Source organism: Hyperolius riggenbachi, chromosome 1, assembly GCF_040937935.1.
Source record: "Hyperolius riggenbachi isolate aHypRig1 chromosome 1, aHypRig1.pri, whole genome shotgun sequence".
Lineage (NCBI taxonomy): Eukaryota > Metazoa > Chordata > Amphibia > Anura > Hyperoliidae > Hyperolius > Hyperolius riggenbachi.
This window is the reverse complement of record NC_090646.1, coordinates 358,145,236-358,166,740: the sequence shown is the minus strand read 5'-3', so window position 1 is coordinate 358,166,740 and position 21,505 is coordinate 358,145,236. Positions and strand designations below refer to the sequence as shown.

The 21,505-nt window shown below is 42.0% G+C and overlaps 1 protein-coding gene across 1 annotated transcript in view; it reads right to left on the bottom strand.

The window, feature by feature from the left end:
* Positions 1-20,771, bottom strand: part of CERS1 (ceramide synthase 1) — a 95,965-nt gene extending 75,194 nt beyond the window's left edge. The window contains exon 1 of the mRNA XM_068271279.1: positions 19,853-20,771. Coding sequence (XP_068127380.1) covers positions 19,853-20,098 — 246 coding nt within the window. The 5' untranslated portion in view covers positions 20,099-20,771. The remainder of the gene's footprint in view (positions 1-19,852) is intronic.
* Positions 20,772-21,505: the final 734 nt, after the last annotated feature.

The window sequence follows — 21,505 nt, the reverse complement described above, 5'->3', positions numbered from 1 at the left end:
GGCTGTCGTTAACATATGGATTCATGCTGTTGGCAGAAATTGAAAAACTTCGATAGTACTCCTTTAAATATTTTTTCCATCAGGCCCGGTTCACACTGGCGGTAAAAAACGGTTCATGGATTGGAAGGGATGCAAATGGATCCAATGTTAACCTACTGTATGTATCCGTTCACATCTGTCCACTCAAATGGATCCGTTCTGCACGATCCTCTGAACGGACCGCAACTTTGGTTCTGCAGCAATTTGTCCGGACCACTGAGCCCAGCGGAATGGAAACTGAAGCTGAATCGCTACAGTGGGGGCAATGAAAAATGGAACGTTTCTTCACTCTAGTGAAGCAATGGACTGTTCTAAATAGCTAAATACACTTTGGGGGTGGGGGTCTGGGGGGATGTTAGGAAACGGAATGGAAGCAGAGGAACAGAAACGGAGTGAAAACGGATCCGATCAACCGTTTTCACAGATCCTTTTGCCACTTCAACTCAAGTGTGAACCAGGCCTCAGAAGTGTTTTGTAGCACCATAAGACTTTCGAGAGTTTACATTAAACGTTCGTGCGCCTTCACCAGAACCAATAACCACTTTTTAACACTGACAATAGTTTTTAATAAGAAGCAAGTGTCATTGTCATAGTATAGTCTGCTGACATAGCACTGCTGTACACACCAACATGCCTCGGCTCTCACTCGTATTTGTGATTTTACTGGCTTACACCACTACTAGACACACTGAGTATCGTTGCATGCAACCTCCACGCTTATTTTGGGGATACTATACTTGGAGCTGACATCATATTATCATTTTCAGGAAATGATAATTTGTCTGTCAAGAGCCAAACAACTCCTGAAGAAGTGAAGTTCATCCTTCACGAAATGCCTCGCGCCAAGCAGTCGGCCTTGATATACTGTCTTTCTTACGATTAACCTATTTTGGTTCCTGGGCGTAAAATCTACGTCTAGGAACCATGCGCGCTACCGCGCGCTCCCGCGGCCGATCGCGCACGTGCACGCGCACTCCCGGCCGCGGATTCGGTAGCCACGGAATCAATGTATCGGGCTATGGTGCCCGATCACTGATTCCTCTCCCCCGCTGAAAAAGCGACAGCTTCTCTCGGAAGCTGTGCTTTTTCTGGCTGTCACCTCCCCCATGCGTCGCTCTAAGCGTGTGTTACGCTTAGAGTGACGTCATGTAAACAAACTCATGGCCGCCATTTTGTGGCCAAAAAGTAATACTACAACTGAAAGTAAAAAAAAATAAAAATTAACACACATTTACATTATAAATCTATTGTTTACCTCCCACCCTCCCAAAACTACCCAAATAAAATGTTTACTATAAAAAAAACAAAAAACATTACAATAAAACAAAACAAAAAAAAAACGTAAATATTTACCTAAGGGTCTAAACTTTTTAAATATCAATGTAAAGATGAAATATTTCTATATTTTTTTTATTTTAAACTTGTAAATAGTGATAGATGCAAAATGGAAAAAATGCACCTTTATTTCCAAATAAAATATTGTCGCCATACATTGTGATAGGGACATAATTTTAACGGTGTAATAACCGGGACATATGGGCAAATACAATACGTGAGTTTTAATTATGGAGTATTATTTTAAAACTATAATGGCTGAAAACTGAGAAATAATGAATTTTTCCATTTTTTTCTTATTCTTCCTGTTAAAATGCATTTACAGTAAAGTGGCTCTTAGCAAAATGTACCCCCCAAAGAAAGCCTAATTGGTGGCGGAAAAAACAAGATATAGATCAGTTCATTGTGATAAGTAGTGATAAAGTTATAGGCTAATGAATGGGAGGTGAACATTTCTCACGTGAAAACGACGGAACGCGAATGGGTTAATATCTGGGAATTATTTGAAGTGTCTATACCTCTTATCACTCAGATAATATTATATCCAACTCGGTAAGTTGGTAATGTCCTAACATTAAGGTTTACGAAGGTATACTGAATACATAGAACCTGCGTTCCATTTTTATATATGTGTTGTCTATATGTATTTTTAGAGATGTTGTAATAAAAGTTGGTTTTATATGCTGAACAATGACACGTGACCTTCCGTTGTTTAATTGACTCCTATATATTTTTTCTCATAACACTCACAGCAAAAACCTATTCTTAAAAAGTAAAGGACTGCCTGGATTTATTGAGCAAAAAGTACACGTCTCTGCACATGACTACTAGCTGCTAATTTACTAATCTTTCAACAACCTTGTTATGTTCAGATCTGACACTGACATAGGTTGCAAAAAAAAAAAAAAAAAAAAAAAAAGACACCCAATAGTAGAATAATAAAAAAAAAAAAACAGTCTAGGTTTGCTGGTCACTCCAGTCTTAATATTAATCAGCCCCAATGTATTTTATTATATGTACTAACCTTGGTGTGTATTGCAACCTAACAAGGGCACTGTATTCCACTTTCTGTGTGAGGGCACGGTCTGTAAATAGATATCTGTGTAATATAGCTGTTTTTCTTTTATTGAAATATTGATCATTTAATGTACAATACTTTGAAATATGCTACTTCAGGGATTTTAGCATAATGTTTGTATGTACATTTTACTTTTGAGCATTTAATAAAAAGATAATACATAAAGAAATATTGATCATTTGTTTGGCATAGAAGTAAGCACAAGTTAAAAAAAATGTTTTTTGTATAAAATTGATACAAGATCAAGTCAGTGGATGTAATTAAAGATGATCTTTCCTTTTCAACTTGCAGCCAGCAAATAATTTGAAAAACATACAGTAAGATCAAGCTGTGCTGCTTTGAAACCACAGCAACAGCACTTTGTACAGTGTACAGACCGTCCAGAAATACCCACCTTGCCAGAGCTGGATTAAGACCATACAAGGCCCCGGGCAGACTAATTAATTTAGTGTATATAAACAACAAATGAGAGACTCGCAGGGGTGAAGTGACAAAAAATGAGCAAACTGTCGTCAAGAGGCGATGAAGTGCATCATGCTGTTAGTAAAGGTATCAAAACATGCAACAAGTTGTAGATAGACAGCAGCATATGGAGATCAATCAGCACTGGTAATAGGCATGCATTATGAAACAGAAAACATTCCAGCAGTTTGTAGATAAACAGCAGCGTGTATGGATCAATCAGCATTGATAGCAAGCATGCATAAGGAGGCCAAAGCAAAGCATTCCAACAGCAATCCAAATGGCAACTTTCATAAGGCATGCATTTCATAATGCATGCCTATTACCAGTGCTGATTGATCTCCATATGCTGCTGTCTATCTACAACTTGTTGCATGTTTTGATACCTCTACTAACAGCATGATGCACTTCATCGCCTCTTGACGACAGTTTGCTCATTTTTTGTCACTTCACCCCTGCGAGTGGGGGGTGTAAATTTGTGGAACTCACAGCAACAACACTTTTTAAAAGTTCTCTATTTGTCATCACATTGGCTCCTGCAATTGGGGGGCATAAGCTCATGGACTTTTGAACTTTCTCTTCAGGGCAAGAGATGAGAAACTGCTTCATTATATTTCATGCCAAACGTGTTTGAAACCAGCCATAGGATTTTTTTTTTGACACAAGGGTGTGGGACTGGATCTGTGGGGACTGCAGCCCCATACTCATTACCTATCCCCCATCAATGCCACAGAGTATTAGAGCCTGGGTGGTGTATTAGGCGGAGCAGAGATTCATTTAACTTTTTAACATTCTTCTAGTTTTTGTATTTAATGTGGTGTTAGATTATGATATACTGTTGATTAATAAAAGGTATTTATTGTCTTTCATGCACCCAAGAGCCAATTCTCTCATTTGTTGTTTATATATATTATTGTTGGCAGGTTGCATGAAAAAGTCGGTTTTATATGTTTAATTATCCTTTTTTCTCCCCTTTTTGTTCCCATTCAGGTCTAGGTCTCCCCTTTTGAGTAATTTACACATATAATTAATTTAGTGAGTGCACCCTAGAAAGTAATATGTAGACAGATGCACCCACCAATCTGCAGTATTAGGTAGTCCTGTGAGTTCCTCAGTTAGTAATATTAGGTACATATATGTGCCATCAAAATAGTATTAGGTAGCTGGATGTACCCCCTCCCCACCCCACAAAAAATTTATACAGATGTGCCCCACAATATAGTTAGGTAACCCCACAGCTTTAGGCAACCAATTGTTGCCCTTGAATATTATGTTGCCAGAGGTGCCCCCCAGTATTAGTTATCCAGAGGTGTCCACCCAGTATTGGTAACCAAAGGTGTCCCCACACTATAGATACCTAAAGGTCTCCCCAGTATAAGTAGCTTGATTATCCCCCAGTACAGGAAGCCAGAGATCTCCCCCCAGTAAAGATAGCCAGCAGTGTTCCCCCAGTACATGTAACCAGAGATGTCCCCCCAGTAAACATAGCTAGCGATGTCTACCCAGTACAGGTAGACAGTGGAATACCCCCAGTATAGGTAGCCATACGTTCCCTCAATATATCAATATAGTTATCCAGATATCCCCCCCCCCCTCCCTAAATATAGGTAGCCAGATTCTCCCCCAGTATAGGTAGCCAGATTCTCCCTAGTATAGATAAGCAGGTGTCCATCCTCTCCCCTGCCCTGCTGAGTTATTAGCAGAGAAGAGAAGCATCTCAACTCCCTAAGCTCCAGTGCCATATCTTAAGCTTCCTCGCCTTAGCACCACTTAGCGTTCATTCTCCTTGGCTCACCAGCTGGAGCCACAGAGAGGAGATGCTAACTGGCACTGAGGAGAGGAAGCTGAAGATACAGCGCTGAAAATGGGAGAGGTGAGAGACTTCTCCACTCCCAACTTTGCAGTTAAGAAGCCCTTTGGAGGTATCGATGAGGCATACTCTGGACCCAAATCAATTGCTTTGCCTGCTTGGTTGTTAATCCAACCCTGTAGATTGCTATATGAGTAATTAGCTGCACACATTTTCGTTACTAGTTTTCTACACCTTCACACTAATCCAGTCACTTGGAAGAAGAGCGCCAAAGAATGACTGTGTTTTATATGCAAAGTAACCATGCTGAAACATTGTTTGCCATAAAGCTTTACCATATAAAGTATTTGTAGAGAGCTGAACTAAATGAATTATGTTTTACTCAACCAAAGTGGAAACTTCCTTTACAATACATATGATAAGCATATAATGATAATGTTCAAAGCAGGAGGGTAGGCATATGGTTGCAAAAAGTGGAGGGATTAGAACTTGCATTCCAGAGAGCTATGTTCTTTCTTGTTCAGGAGAAAAGCAGTGCCATGGCAGTGTTTTTTAATGAAGGCATATAAACACAACTCAACACAGTACAAAACAAAAACCCTACACTACAAAATTCTTGCCTTGCCATGCTGCCTTAATGTTTTGAGTGATGGTTAGAGGACTAGCTAGCTTATACATATGAATGGGAAGGATGTGGCTGTAAATAAAAATGGCTTTATTTACAGTATAAAGCTTCCATTGTCATCAACAGAAAATGTTGACTGACAAAGCATGTGAGGAGGAAGGTCGCTAAGCGTTACACACTTGAAGCTGACAGTCCATGCTAACTGTGTATATACATCCTGCTAATTACAGTAGCATGACAGCCTGCTTAGTGTGTGCAGTATCAGGCCTGCACCGAGTGATATCAGTAGGACAATGGCGGCACAGTCTCTCACCCACTCTCAACCACACAGCCTTAACCCTTATTATGCTTGTATGCTAAAGGGTCTGAAATTATAACTATCCATATCATTTATGAGCTCTGACCCTTTCTCTGATAAGCTCTTATAGTTTACCCCTACAGGAAATGTTCTAATGAACAAAGTAAAATACCATCTGAAAGCCACTTTCTGAAATGAGCACCATGCAAATTGTTATGTCACTGTGCTGCCAGACATGTCACCTGGTTATGAAAGTACACTTATTAAATCATGCCTGAAGTGAAAATTAAATAATAATAAAAATACTTTTGTGGCTGGATAGTGTAATGGTTAAGGGCACTGCCTCTGACACGGGAGACCAGGGTTCAAATCTCGGCTCTGCCTGTTCAGTAAGCCAGCACCTATTCAGCAAGAGACCTTAGGCAAGTCTCCCTAACACTGCTACTGCCTATAGAGCGCGTCCTAGTGGCTGCAGCTCTGGCGCTTTGAGTCCGCCAGGAGAAAAGCGCTATATAAGTGTTTGTCTTTGTCTTTTGTTGGTAGTGGGAATCTTCTGGATTGTCTAGAGGCATCCCCAATCCTCCTGCCTCCCATCGTTCCAGCGCAGGGTCCCTCTTAACATAATCAACAAGACCTTGTTGAATATGCTTCTTGTGGCTACTGTCTACAAGGGCATCTGTACTAGGCATGCTTGAGTAAGTTCTGCACATGCCCAGTAGAACAAAGCCACTCGTGAGCGGCTTTTTTTTCCTCTGAGCATAAGCAATTTGTTCAACTGGGCATGTGTGGAACTTACTTCTGCCTGCCCAGGACGGATACACTCTTACACAGACAGGAGCGTGGCCACAAGAGGGTCCTGGGCAGCAACGGAGGATCTGGGAAGCTTCTGGACCTTCCAGAAGCTTCTCTCTACTTAGGTGAGTATCCAGATTTAACTCCTTCCTTGTCACATATGTGCTTTAAATTTGTAAATCTCTGCTATATTTGTTTAATAAATTTGTCTTGAACCTCCTGTACATTACTAATGGAAGAGGAATATGTGAGGCTGCATGACACCTTTATCACTGCCAAACATGTCTGCAGAAGATGGACATTTTACTTAACGTGTTTTCTTTTCTAAACCATAGGTGCAAAGGATTCTGGGGGATTGATGTCATAACTCCAACTACACACTGTGAAAAGAGATGTAATTAGATTCAGGCAGGCAGAGAGCAGGGGAGGGAGGGGCAGGGGAGGGAACCAGGGCTGGAGGGGAGGACCCAATGCCGGGGGTGTACTTAAGCAAGGCTTCAGCATGAGGAAAAAGAAGGAAAAAGAAGGAAGTGCTACTACAGATATAAATGTGAATCTGTTCTATCCACTGTGATGTTCCAGATGTTAACTTTGTATGTTCATCTAACTGGACACAGTGCATAGACTACATACATGTATTGCCTTTCAAACCTTTTTTGGGCCGGAGGTGCTCTTTAAGCACAGATGTAATGAAAGCACATAATTAGGCCTTAGTTTTCTACAACTGCTAGGTGTCTCAGGACAGAAAGAGACTTGTTATCAAACATACAGTGAGGCTTAAAGGTAGAGCTGCTGAAGGAAAGGTTTGCACATGTACATTGTAAATCTCACACAAAAAAAGTAATAACAATGGGTAAGAGGGAATAATGAGCTTCTGTTAGTAAAATGGTGAATGATTAATTTGCACACCTTTCACCCCTAACTAGACTGAAAATAACTTCTGTATAAAAATTTGTCTGGATTCAATAGACTTTTATAAACAGACCCCATGGAACTGAGATGGAAGGATTCTGAGAGAAAATAGATGAAGGCCAAATGAAAAAGATCCAGAAGCATAACACAGGATCTTCTCCAGCCTTACCCACAGTCATTTATTTTCAAAATGGGGATCTAATAGCCAAGACATAAAAGTGTTGGGCGTGGAGTGGTGAGAGCAGTAAGGCTCCCGTCACGGCCTAGCCATCTTCTGCCATCTATTTCAGCTCAAGGGTTACTTGGACTTGGAAATGTAACAATCTTACCTTTCACCGGCGGGTCCCGCGGCATCTCTGGCGGCGAGACTTCCGCTCCGTTCTCTTCTAGCATCCCCAGCGCGCGTGCGCAGACTCTCCAGTCAGACGCGTGGGGATCAGAGCAGCCTTTATAGGCTGAGGAGGTGTGTCTGACAGAGGGGCTGTCATCCTGGGGGCGGGACCTGGATCTATCCTGTGCGTATATTAAGCCATGTGATTCAGTTGCTCACTGGCCTTGATACTAATCAGTTCGCTGGTTCTTGGCCTTAGCTAGTGAGAAGTCGAGAGCTACATTCATATATTGTGCATCTGCATGATATATATGTACTCTAGTTAGTCAGTAGCATTATATCTGTAATTTATATTTGTAATATTATATTTGTAAAATATATATTATACTGTATTTTGATCTGTGTACCGACCTTTGCCTGCCTCTTTGACCTCGAATCTGCCTAACCCCTCTGTACATCTGACATCTGATACCTGTGTTGACTCGGCCTGTTTCTGACTTTGCTTCTGTGTAATCCTTCCAGTTCGACTGACATCTGACTTACGTGTATGACCCGGCTTGTTTGATTGACTACGTTTTGCCTGATCCCTTTGTACCTCAACCATCTGCTCTCGTTAACGACTTCGGCCTGTATTGACTACGCTTGCTCTTTAGCATTGTATATTATTACGCTAGCTCCTTTCACGTACCAGCGTGATAGGAAAGCAAATAAGCAAGGCACAAGAGGGTGGTGGTCAAGGCTGCAGTCTGGCATGTGGCTTATTTTTTCAATGTGTGTGTGTGGGTGTATGTGTATATGCAATATTAGTTTCTCTTGAAAAAATAAAATGAGTAAATTTTGAGGTGATCGGTGGAAACAGCACAGAGTCAGGGCCTTAGAAGCACCACAGAAGCAAGGCCTTGTTTACACATTTGCTGTATTCAGAAGCATGTGCAGCACCTATTGTAGTTCAGCTGGTGTTTGGTGCACTCGCTCTGTAGGATGCCTCCTTGAAGAAGACGTTCTTTGTATGGTAACCATGGCCTGAAAGTTGTAAACAAGGTTTGGGAAGCTTAGAACAAATGTACTCACAAACAATCACGTAAACATATACTAAGTCACATGGCTGTTTTCCTTATTTTACTCAGACATCTACAGGGCGGTTGGCAAATGGTGAGTAGCACTTGTAAAACAGCCACTTTTACAAATCTTTTGGAACAAGCTAAGAGAGGATGAAAATGAAAGTAAGAGGGAAGAAAAATAATACGCTGCTGAGTAATCAAAGGTGAATAGAACTGCTGACTGAATTATATAAATACTATTACTAGTATTATTTTTTAGTATTTATATAGCGCTGACAACTTCAGCAGCACTGTACAGAGTATATTGTAGTGAATATATCCCAGACTAGGGTCAGGGGGAAGCCAATTACTAATATGTATGTTTTTGGGATGTGAGAGGAAACTGGAGTGCCATGAGCAAACCCACGCAGACACGGGGAGAACATACAAACTCAGTGTAGATAGACCCACCGCTGCAATTATAATTGGAGAACACTAAGCATTCTGGTTAGGATATACTTGTTCAATACAAATACAAGAGAAATGTGGTAAATGGGGATAATAGTATGAAAAGCTCTAAAGATCTCATCTTTAATTAATTATAGAGTCACACTGCTTTGTCACCATTTGGCACAGTTGAAAAGCCATAGCAAGTTACAGTATGCCCATCAGATACAGGCAAGAAGAAGAAAGAAAATACAGATCTCAGTATCTGAGTAAGGTTTGATCTCCTTTGTTATTTTGAAATCTGGTTTCTGTTAAAAAAGCACAGAAAGTGGGTGTACTAATTACAGGGCTGTACCACTGTCTGGAAAAATATACAAGATTTTTACAAAGTGAAATATTAACATTTCAATACAGCCATGTTGCTCCGGCAAGTGGCCAATGCTCGTCTTTGATATTTACAGTGCTGCCCATAATTATTCATACCCCTGTCAAATTTTGACTTAAACTTACTTTTATTCAACTAGCAAGTCATTTTTTTGATGGGAAATGACGTAGGTGTCTCCCAAAAGATAATAAGACGATGTACAGGAGGCATTATTGTGGGGGAAAAAATTCTCAGCTTTTATTTACATTTGAACAATAAGTATCCAGTCCAAAATTATTCATACCCTTCACAAACTGTCACAGTCTATGGAAAATTCCAAAGTTCTATACCATTCCAAATAGTCCAAGCTGTTCTAAAGCATCCAAATTACCCTGATTAATTGTGAACAGCTGTTTTAATCAACTCCACAGGTGAACAACAGCAGCTTTCTGCAGTTGGTTTGTGGACAGACATGGCTATGACAAAGGAGCTCAGTGAAGACCTGGGGCTGCGCATTGTGGCTGTTCACAAGTCAGGAAAGGACTACAAGACCATTTCTAAATGTTTTCAAGTTCCAGTGGCTACAGTGCAAAGTATTATTAACCTCCTGAGCGGTATGCCCGACACTGTGTCGAGCATGCCGCTTCAGGAGTCTGCCACTATGAAACTATCTGTTTGTACTAATAAATAAGCCAGTATATGTGGCAGCCACCCCCGATTGCCCAGAATCCCCCTGATCCCCCCACTTATACATTACCCAGCCTGGCTCCAGTGATCAGCGCGGCCTCCCCACACAGCTCGGTTCTTCTCTATGGGGAGGATCGGGTCTGCACATGACGTCGGTGATGTCATGTACGATCCTCCCCAGAGAGAAGAGCGGAGCTGTCTGCGGAGGCTGCACCAATCGCTGGAGCCAGGCTGGGTAATGTATAAGTGGACTGATCAGGGGGATTCTGGGCGATCCGGGGGTGGCGGCCACATATACTAGCTAGCCTAGTGCTAGCTAACAGCTTATTTATCAGTACAAACACAATTTCATAGCGGCGGACTCAGGCTAGCAAAACCTCCTGAGCAGCGTAACACTCAGGAGGTTAAAAAATACAAGATGTTCCATACTGTGGAAAATCTCAGATGTGGTCAGAAGTCAAAAGTGACACCTGTGCTGGCCAGGAGGATAGTGAGAGAGGTGATAAAGAATCCAAGGATTACCACTAAGGCCATCCTGGTGACTCTGGGCTCTGCTGGTGGCAATGTCTTAGGGCAAACAATACAAAGGACACTGCACACTGCTGGGTTCCACTGATGCAGACCAAGGAGGATGCCACTTCTCCAGATAAGGCACACAAAAGCTTTGTAGGCCTTTGCTAATGCTCATCTGGACAAAAAAGAAGACTTCTGCTCCTCTGCGTTATGGTCAGATGAAACAAAAATTGAATTGTTTGGTCACAATGATGTTTACTTCATTTGGTGTAAAAAAGGAGAAGTCTTCAACCCAAAAAACACCAAACATGGTGGTGGGAACCGAATGCTTTGGGGGTGTTCTTCAGCCAATGGACCAGGAAACCTAATCACAGTAAACGGCACGATGAAAAACGAGCAATATATGAGGATTCTCAACAATAACATCAGGCAGTCTGCAGAGAAACTTGGCCTTGGGCACCAGTGGACATTTCAACATGACAATGAACCAAAACACACAGCAAAAGTGGTGAAGAAATGGTTAGCAGACAACAACATTAACCTTTTGGAGTGACCCAGCCAGAGAACTGACTTGAATGCGATTGAGAATCTGTGGAGCGAGCTAAAGATCAGAGTGATGGCAAGAAGACCATCCAACCTGAAAGATTTGGACCTCATTGCGAAAGATGAATGTGCAAAAATCCCTGTGGAGACCTGCAAAAAGCTGGTCTGCAATTATAGGAAGCGTTTGATTGCTGTAATAGCTAATAAAGGCTTTTCTATTGATTATTGAAAAGGGTATGAATAATTTTGGACCGGACACTTTTTGCTCAAATGTAAATAAAAGCTGAGAATTTTTTTTGTCCATAATAATGCCTCTTGTACATCATCTTATTATCTTTTGGGAGACACCTATGTCATTTCCTGTCAAAAAATGACTTGCTGGTTGAATAAAAGTAACTTAAAGTCAAAATTTGCCAGGGGTATTAATTATTATGGGCAGCACTGTATATAAATCATTATTAATGGTAATAATAATTAAAAGCTGTCCAATGTTGATTGAAGACTAGTGTCCCACTTATCCTGTCACTAGGGTCACATGACTAGAGATGGTGCAAGCTAAGTGAGACATAAAGGGGAGAGCAATATAACTAGGCCTCACTCTGTACACATTTGGAAACAGATTCACTTTAACTCATTAGGGACGGCAGGCTCTGGCCCCTTTAAAGGATACCAGAACTGAAGACACTTGGAGAAATGGGGGGAGCAGGCATGTATGGGAAGCTGAGATGATGCCCACCGCTACGCCCATTTTCTTCCAACCGACAAGATGTTTCCACTTGTGATAAATTGAAGAATGTAAATCAGAGTGAGGAAAGATTTTAGAATGGGCAAACGCTGTTTAAATAATTAAAAAAAATAAAACTGTAAACCGTAAGCAATTAATTAATTACACTATATTCACTTAAACAGAATCTGTATTGTTAAAATCGCACAAAAGTAAACATACCAGTGTGTTAGGGGACATCTCCTATTACCCTCTGTCACAATTTCGCTGCTCCCCGCCGCATTAAAAGTGGTTAAAAACAGTTTTAAAAAGTTTGTTTATAAACAAACAAAATGGCCACCAAAACAGGAAGTAGGTTGATGTACAGTATGTCCACACATAGAAAATACATCCATACACAAGCAGGCTGTATACAGCCTTCCTTTTTAATCTCAAGAGATCATTTGTGTGTTTCTTTCCCCCTGCAGCTATCTTCCACTGAAGTGTCAGGCTGTTTCTTCCAGCAGAGTGCAGACAGCTCATTCCTCAGTAATGTGAAAGCCCAGCCAGCTCAGAGGAGGATTTATCCAGCTTGTAAAAGATAATAGAGCTGAGAGAATCTGCACTAATCTAAATAACACACAGGCAGTGTGCAGAGAGAGGCCTGGAGGGGGGAGATGCATCACAGAACCACAACACTGAAGAACTTGGCAACCTTCCAGACACAGGCTGACAAGTCTGACAAGAGAGAGATAAGTTGATTTATTACAGAGATGGTGATAGTAGAACGTGCTGCAGTAAGCCAGAGCACATTAGAATAGATTTTGGAACTTGTAGGATGGAAGAAAACCGGATGAAATTTTTGTTACGGAGTCACCACTTGCCGACCGCACACTCATAACGTGCGTCGGCAAAGTGGCAGCTGCAGGACCAGCGACGCAGTACTGCGTCGCCAGCTGCAGCCTAATTAATCAGGAAGCAGCCGCTCGTACGAGCGGCTGCTTCCTGTCAAATCACGGCGGGGGGCTCCGTGAATAGCCTGCGGGCCGCCGATGGCGGCTCGCAGGCTAGATGTAAACACAAGCGGAAATAATCCGCTTTGTTTACATTTGTACGGCGCTGCTGCGCAGCAGCGCCGTAAGGCAGATCGGCGATCCCCGGCCAATCAGCGGCCGGGGATCGCCGCCATGTGACAGGGGACGTCCTGTCACTGGCTGCACAGGACGGATAGCCGTCCTGTGCAGCCCCGATCACCGGGGGAGGCAGCAGGTAGGAGAGGGAGGGGGGAATTTCGCCGCGGAGGGGGGCTTTGAGGTGCCCCCCCCGCCACCCACAGCAGGCAGGAGAGATCAGACCCCCCCAGCACATCATCCCCATAGGGGGGAAAAAAGGGGGGCAATCTGATCTCCCTGCCTGCACCCTGAAGTGGTTCCTCTTTAAGTGGCTGACAGTAGTTTGACAGCCAAAGTAAGCAGTCAGTCTAGAATATATGTATAGATCTTCCTATTACGCATGTGTTGGGATATACTGTTGATGTTATATTGGCCTCATATGTCAGTGTCCATTCTCTGTATAACCTTACATATATCTCTAGGCCCCCATATATAAGTGATGGCAATCACACGATTCAGCTGTGTTTGGCTAGAGTGTTTATGGGAGCCGTGCCTGAGCAGCAGATGTATGCCGCTGGGGAATAGTGTTTATCAAGCATGCTTGAAATACAGGACTAACCAATGTCGCTCTTCTGCTTCTGACTAATGGCTTATCCCCCTCCCCTCTCCATGTACATTAAGCTCCTCTTCACACTTGTCCAATAAAAGTCTGTGTGTTTGCTGCATGAAAGTACATTTCATATAGCAATCCTTCCTTTTCCATATGGCTAATTTCATTTGTTTAATATTTGTCTATTGTATATACTGTATCTAAATGGACTGTAACAGCTTGGTCGAGCTGATGTTTCACATAAATGTAAAACTTTGGTCCTATAGATGATCAGACTCTGTGTTTCCATAGACATTCAGTTACTGTCACCAAAAATGATTGTTTCAGGTGACAGTTTCAGGAATGATGCGCAGAAAGACTGCTCAACTATCTGCCCTGCAGCTTGCTTTAGGGAAGAGATACACTGCAGAGCAGTTTTTCAATCCGTTTTCGCTCTCATTGACTTTCATTAAAATCGTGGCAAAATTGCCGCAATCGCGATTTTTAAAAAAATATACACTCTGGCAATGCCTAAGCATTTCAGATCAGTCAAGCTCAGGGGGCCACAGGCACCAGGGGTCTGGGAGGGGCTTTAAGTTGGTTGAGAAAAGGGGGGTGGGAATTTATTTAACTGTAATTTGCAAATATAGTTATTATTTTAAGCAGAACTGCAGTCACCACTTATGTTGTGTCTAAAATTAGTAACTGTACTTCCTGTAGTATAAAATAATTAGCATTGCAAAAGTATTTTTAGTTTTCAAACTAATACTAAACTATAACATATATTAATTTCCCTGGGCTGTAATTACATGATTATACCTATAGGAAGCTAATGACGTGTAAAAAAAAAAAAACTACCTCCGCAGTTATCCATTTACTAGAAACAGAATACAATTGTAAATATACTCTGAACAAAAATGCTTGGAAATTCAAAATCAGTGAGCTCCTCCACTGTCAGAATAGATGCTGCCAGTAACAGCAATTCCCCTTTTTACTTGGACTCTACCACCTGGCAAGCCATTACAGCACTGCATAAACTGAAACGACCGTGTGCAGAGAAGTAATGGCGGTTAGAACTCTTCTGAGATGGGAGAAAACAAGAAAATAGCAGAATCCCTGTTCCTATCAGTGGCTCTTCTGACAAATCAGAAGCTGAAAGATGCTAAAGAATGAAATTTAACATTGTTTTTGTTTTTTTACACAATATTGAAGAATGATGAGGACTTACTCTAGTGCTATTATTTTACTGACTGAATTCAGTAGAATTTCAACATTTTGCTTGCAGTGACCCTTTTATACTGGATTTTTCTTCCAGCATTTACACAAGCAGTTTTCTGTAGACATAATCATGTGACCACAGTCCAGGGAAAAACAATATACTTTTTTTTAGCTTTAAAATAACATTTACAACTCTATGTTTATGCTAAATGGACTGCAAGGTATTAATTTTGGATGCTGTGTATGTGGTTATTGTTGTGTCATTTTATCGAAATTTTCAAACAGGTGCTGCATAGACAGCAATGCAGTATAGCTGCTATACAATGCAGCTTGTTTAATTTGGGAGACAGCGTTCAAAGCCCGGCACAGGTTATCGGTTTTAGGGTAATTCAATTAAGGGAACAATGTTTAGCTATTTTATAGCTGATTTATGAATTTTCATCCTAGAGGATAGTTGGGCACCCGCACTCAGCTATAGGTTAGCTGAGCACCTGCTATCAGTTCCATGGCGATTTGCCTGTGCTTGACTATAAAGTAGCTTTTCCCACTGATTAGGAAATCACTTAGAATGGTCGGTTGCCCAAAATATTGGCCATGGATCCTCTAATGTGTACTAGGCCTACGAGCACTTTACCATGCCATACGCAATACAAATTGTTTGATTTTTATGATTATTCGATAAAATAATTGATTGTACAGAAAAAAATTAATGTAATTTTTCTTTTGGTAGACAAATCAATTTTGTAGAACATTTGATAAAATAAGTGACTGGACATGGTGGAAAATTCTGTTTGCGCTAAAAAAAAAAAAAAAAGTCATTTAGGCCACGTTCCCAGTGGTGCATTGTGGTGTAACAGCCACTTTGTAACGTGGCTTACCACACTGCAATGCACCAACGGCCACAGTGGGGTGGGTGTGTTGCGGTAGTATATCGGGTTTGGTAAGGCATCGCATGCAGTGAGTTACCGGTTAACGCACATGTTAACAGACGCAGTGAAGCAAACTTTTCATTGACTATATGCTTCACTGTACCAGATTCAAGCACGGTTAACGTGCAGCACCCCTGTCATAATCCATTGCGTTCCTGCTGTCGCAGGAAATGCAAAGCAATAGCCACCGTAAGGCCTCTTGCACACTGCAAGTGATTCCGATTCAGATTCCGCTTTTTAATCAGTTTTTACATCCGATTCAGATTCCGATTTGCAGTTTTCTCCCTGCACACTGCAAATCGGAATCGGATGTAAAAACTGATTAAAAAGCGGAATCGGAATCGGATGTAAAAACTGATTAAAAAGCGGAATCTGAATCAGAACCACTTGCAGTGTGCAAGAGGCCTAAATGTGGCCTAAAGAAAAAACGAACTGTGTACCTTTAGAGTGATGTTACATGGGAGACTCTGCGGCACTAGCATGGTTTAGGTGACCCAGCAGGTGAAGTATGATCCGGTGTTAGTCGTGGAGCAGAAATGCAGACATCAAACCAGCAAACGTTGATTCTGGTGATACCTTTAATGACTAACAAGATCTCTCTGAAAGCTTTCAAAACTTTCAGTTTCTTCTTTAGGCATTATACAGAACGGGATCACAACCGTACCACATACACAGAATGAGATCAGAACCATGGTACGGTTCTGATTCAGCTCTGTATAATGCCTGAAGAAGAAACTTGATGTTTCACAAGCTTGCTATAAGCCATGTTACGTTAGTCATTAGAGATATTACCGTGACCCAGCAGGACACCTTATAGGATAATTCTGCTAATGTGTTTTGGTGGACAGCACCCTCTCAAATTTTTAGGATTCAGATAGGTTGTAGTAATAATACACCCACGCTTTTTGGCCAATTAGAATTCTCCTAGTTGTAAAGGATGCTGTAACAAGTCTCTAGCACATCAAAGGACCACTATTAGGAAAATTGTAAAATTTAAAATACATACAAATATGAAGTACGTTTCTTCCAGAGTAAAATGAGCCGTTAATTAATTTTCTACTATGTTACTGTCATTAGAAGCAGCTGTCTGCAATGACCATGTCCAGAGCCGGGGCAAGGTCTTCCAGCACCCAAAGCTGAGACACCAAAGTGCGCCCCTACATCCCTCCCACCCTAGCAGTCACACACTGATTGCTATTAGACTAAATGGTACTCCAGGGCCCCCAATGCCTTTAAGTGGATCCGAGATGAACTTTTACTCGTTGCATAATTGTGTGTTCCTTTCCTATTGTTTATAGGGCATTCCTCAAGCCAAATACTTTTTTGTTTTTAAACGAAATGAAGAGGATGGGAAAGGCAATCGGCACTACAGGTGCTTTGTTCCAACAGCAAGGCACAGTATTGCAGTACAAAACATTGCAGCTAAAAAAGGTCACATACCATCACTCCACATGATGGTATGTGACCTTTTTTAGCTGCAATGTTTTGTACTGCAATACTGTGCCTCGCTGCTGGAATAAAGCACCTGTAGTGCCGATTGCCTTTCCCATCCTCTTCATTTCGTCCACACTGCCTCGTACTTCTATCTGAGGACGCAGACTGCACCAAAGCGGGAGAAGAGTGTGTGTGAACCCTGCCTGCATCATCCCAGTGCTAGCTGTCCTGAGCTGCAGTGCCAACTATTCCCCCCCTCCTCTTGCTTACACTTTTTTGTTTTTGTTTTAATACTCCTATTCCCTATAAACTAAACATGCCTCGCCCACAGGTTTTCAGAGAGCCAAGGCATATTCAGACAGTAGCAAGGGCTCATGGGAGCTCAGTCTGGGCAGGAGGAGGGGGAGGTATTACTAGCCAGAGATTTCAATGGCAGAGGGGAGGAGGGAGGAGGAGGGGGGATTAGGTTTTTTCACAAGCTGAGTTTACATGGCTGCTGTCATTGTATCACAGGAAGAAATAATCATATTCTATTGAAGCTGTTTGCAGCTAGATTTGCTGTGTAAACTATCTAAAATTTAGATAAAGTATATCGGCAAGTTACTTGTTATAGTTAGTTTTTCATCTCGGATCCGCGTTAATCTCTGGTTATCTGGCTTGCAGTCACTGCCATGTATCCCCTTTTCTTATTTCTCTTCGCTTCAAACACAATAGGGGAACGATAGCTGAGTGAGATGTGCACCCCCTCCTACACTGCGCCCTGAGGATGGAGCATCTCTCACCTCTGCCCGGCCCTGCCAATGTCACTTCTCAATGCTCACAATCCCCACTAGCTTGGTGACTGTTGGAACTGATACAAACCTACAACCTGCATGTTGCAGCAGCAACCATGTGCCATGGCTAAAACTTTGTGTCCAGCTTACCCATACAGCAGTTTCCAGTACATACAGAAAGCATACTGGCGTACTGTAAATTGGATTTTGGAAGGAAGTCTATGGAAACCAGGACTGAACACACAAATTACATGCCAGCAGGGACCCAGGTGATGACTGAATCCAGAGTACCAAGACGGCACAGGGCTACTGCCAGGTATGGCACCTACTATGTTAATCAAGAACTAATGAGTCCATTCTCCATACCTTCTTTTACCACCAACTTGCCTGCATGGAGTTTTTCAAACACTATAATTTAGATGTTCATTATATTCTCAAAATTAACTCATTCTTAAATTTAGAAGAAAATAAAAACATAGTATGAAAGGAAACAGATAAGATGCAGGATTTTCTTTTTTGGGGGGTAAATTAAGTTAGAACCACTGAGTGAGAGAGCATGTTGCTATGGAGACACAGAAGGATGCTGGTGTTTCTATGCTACAGCTGCAGCCATTTATTTAACCTCAAGATCTCCAGCATCCGCTCTGTACGACACCTGCAATGCATCTGATTGTTTGCCTGGTTTAGTTTAAATCTAGTTTCTCTTCACTACTCCATTTATCATGAAGACACATACTGTAGGTGCTGCATGCTTTACTCAAGAGTAATGAAACTAGATACCCATTAAAAGTTGTTTGTAAATTAATCTTGAGCAAATACTCCACAAACTACATGCAGTGCAAACATGATGCAAATGAAGATTCATAAATGTGTCCTATTATTACAGTGATTCTTTATTTTGCATAACGTGCAGAGAAGAATATAGCATAGAATATAGAATAAAAGCATATAGTGAACCTTTCTATTTGCACAATATAAAATGTCACTATCAGATGCCTAGCAGTCTGTGTTTGAATATAGAGAACAAGTTATCTGGAAAACAAATCTTTATAATGTTAAGATTTTCTATTTCACGTAGTAAGTATGCAAATTAATTTTTAGATTATAGAGAAGAATTAACAATCCCGGTCAAACAGCAATATTTGGCAGGTACAGTAAGTGGCAAGCAATAGCATCCAGCCAGAAATCAACTCTTAAAGCACACTTGAATTGAGAAGGATATGAAGGCTGACATATTTATGTCCTTTTAAACAATGCAATTTGCCTGGCTGCCCTGCTGCTTTCAGCCATAGACCCTGAACAAGCATGAAGATCAGGTGCCCTGACTGAAGTCTGACTGGATTAGTTATGCTTGTTCCAGGTGTGTGATTTGATTCAGACACTACTACAACCCAAAAAGATCAGCAGGACTGCCAGGCAACTGGTATTGTTTAAAAGGAAATAAATATGGCAGCCTCCATAGCCCTCGCACTTCAGGTATCAAATATATGGTCTGTGGAAATCACAGTTCATGTTGTCCAAAGCAAACAATCAACTTATCCCTGTCACATTTCAGTGCTATATGAAAATATGCAAGGAAGAACATAATCAGCAGTCATTGGCAAAAGGACAATTATTTCATCACCTAGAGATAGCATTTGTGTAGGTGTCTCCTGATTCTGCTGTAATATGATAAGGAGAGTGAAATGAATTTCTGTTTGTGCAGTGATGGCCAAGACTGTGTGTACAGGCTTACACCTGCCATCATCATCCTCATACATTTCCGGTCTGCTTCTGGGCACATGGCCCAGTAGTCACATTTCATGGAGCGTTACTGACCTGGAAAATCCATTTGGTAGTTGCAGTTCGGAGACCCGTCCATGCCAGTGCACACACAACCACACACATCATCTCAAAGCAGGTGAATTTGGCATGAGCTTGTAAGGTATTCAAGGAAGATGCCACACCACAGTCTTTACATTCTCTCAGGGCACCAAGGAACTGTTCACCACTTTTGATGAGAAGGTCCACATATCCCATAGAGGAAGCAATCTGGATATTTTGCATTTTTTGCTCTTGCTCCATGATAGGCGCACAAGAAATACAACTGACTACTTTGTCCTCCTAAGATGTTAGCTTTTGGTCCCAAGGATACTGGATTAGGAAACCTGCCCCCAAACAGCTTGGCACATTAATGGATGGCAGGGACGCACATGAAAGAAAAAATTAGGTGTTATCCATGAAAACCTACCCTTCCGTGCTGGAGAAAGAATTTGCACAGACATCTGCCAACCTTGGTCCAAATGACCCCTTCTTTCAAAGGGTGCAAGTAATCATGAAGATGGGTAAGGCTGGTTTTTGGTACCTCGCGATGGCCTTATTATGTCTTGCAGATCTGATTAAAGATGCAGGATGCAGTATATAGGTAGAGATAAGGGGGGATCCGTCTGCTACACATGGGGTGATGTCGACGGAAGGATGGGGAGGGAGAGTCTCAGGGCCCCCGAGTCTTCTGTCTCTTGCTGAGGGGAAGAGGGGGGGCAGGTGGTGCAGTGAGGCTCTGTGCTTCTGATTGGAAGGATCCAGTGTAGCAGGGCAGGTTCTAGGAGGGAGGAGAGGCTGCTGCTGCCCGTTCTATATCAGATCTCTATAGGAAATGTGAGCAGACAAGCTAGGCTGGCATCATGTGAGTTACTTGCGCTGGAGATTGGACTCACAGCACGCGAGCAACCTTCTACCCGAGAACGAAGCTGTCAGCCTTCATATATTCACAGCACGTTTGAATGGAGGGGAGGGGATAAGAGGGAAGGGATGTCCAGCAGCCAATCGCTGTCAGTGGAGAAGAGAGAAGGGACAGAGCCCATGTGATGTCACATACTGTGCTGCTGTCCTGCGGAGGTCCGCACATGCAGAAAGAAAGAGGATCTTTTACTAATAAGTCATACGATTCTTTTCTGCTAAATCATGAGATGCATGTGTGTTGCAACGCAACATTTCTCTGTAAGCTGGCTGGCACTACTAGGTATTGAATTTGTGTAACACGGTGGTTTTTCTGTATTCTCTGTATGTAGTCATTACTCAGTCGATGGACTGTGAAGGGCATGTAAGTGGTTGAAAATCAAGAAACTACATGTAAGATACATCTCTATGGAGTTATCACCATATATACAAGCACGCTGTTGAATGACCATCTGCTGTATGAGTGGTTTGTTTTGGGTGTAAAACACCCTCTGGAAAAATACACAGGAGACAAAAAAAAGGGAGGGAGCCCAATGGTGTAGTCAAGATTATGTGGTAAATGTGGAAGTAAAAAGAACTACTCACAAAGGTGGGTTGCAGGAGGCAGGTGGAGACAATAAACCCGACTCCACTCTGGGGCTCGCTGGGGACCTGGATGTGGTCGCACTCCTTAGGAAAAGGAAGGAGACAGATCTCTACTGTGGTAGGACCACGGATGCTCTGCCTCCGCCCCTAAGACGAGTGACGTGTGGG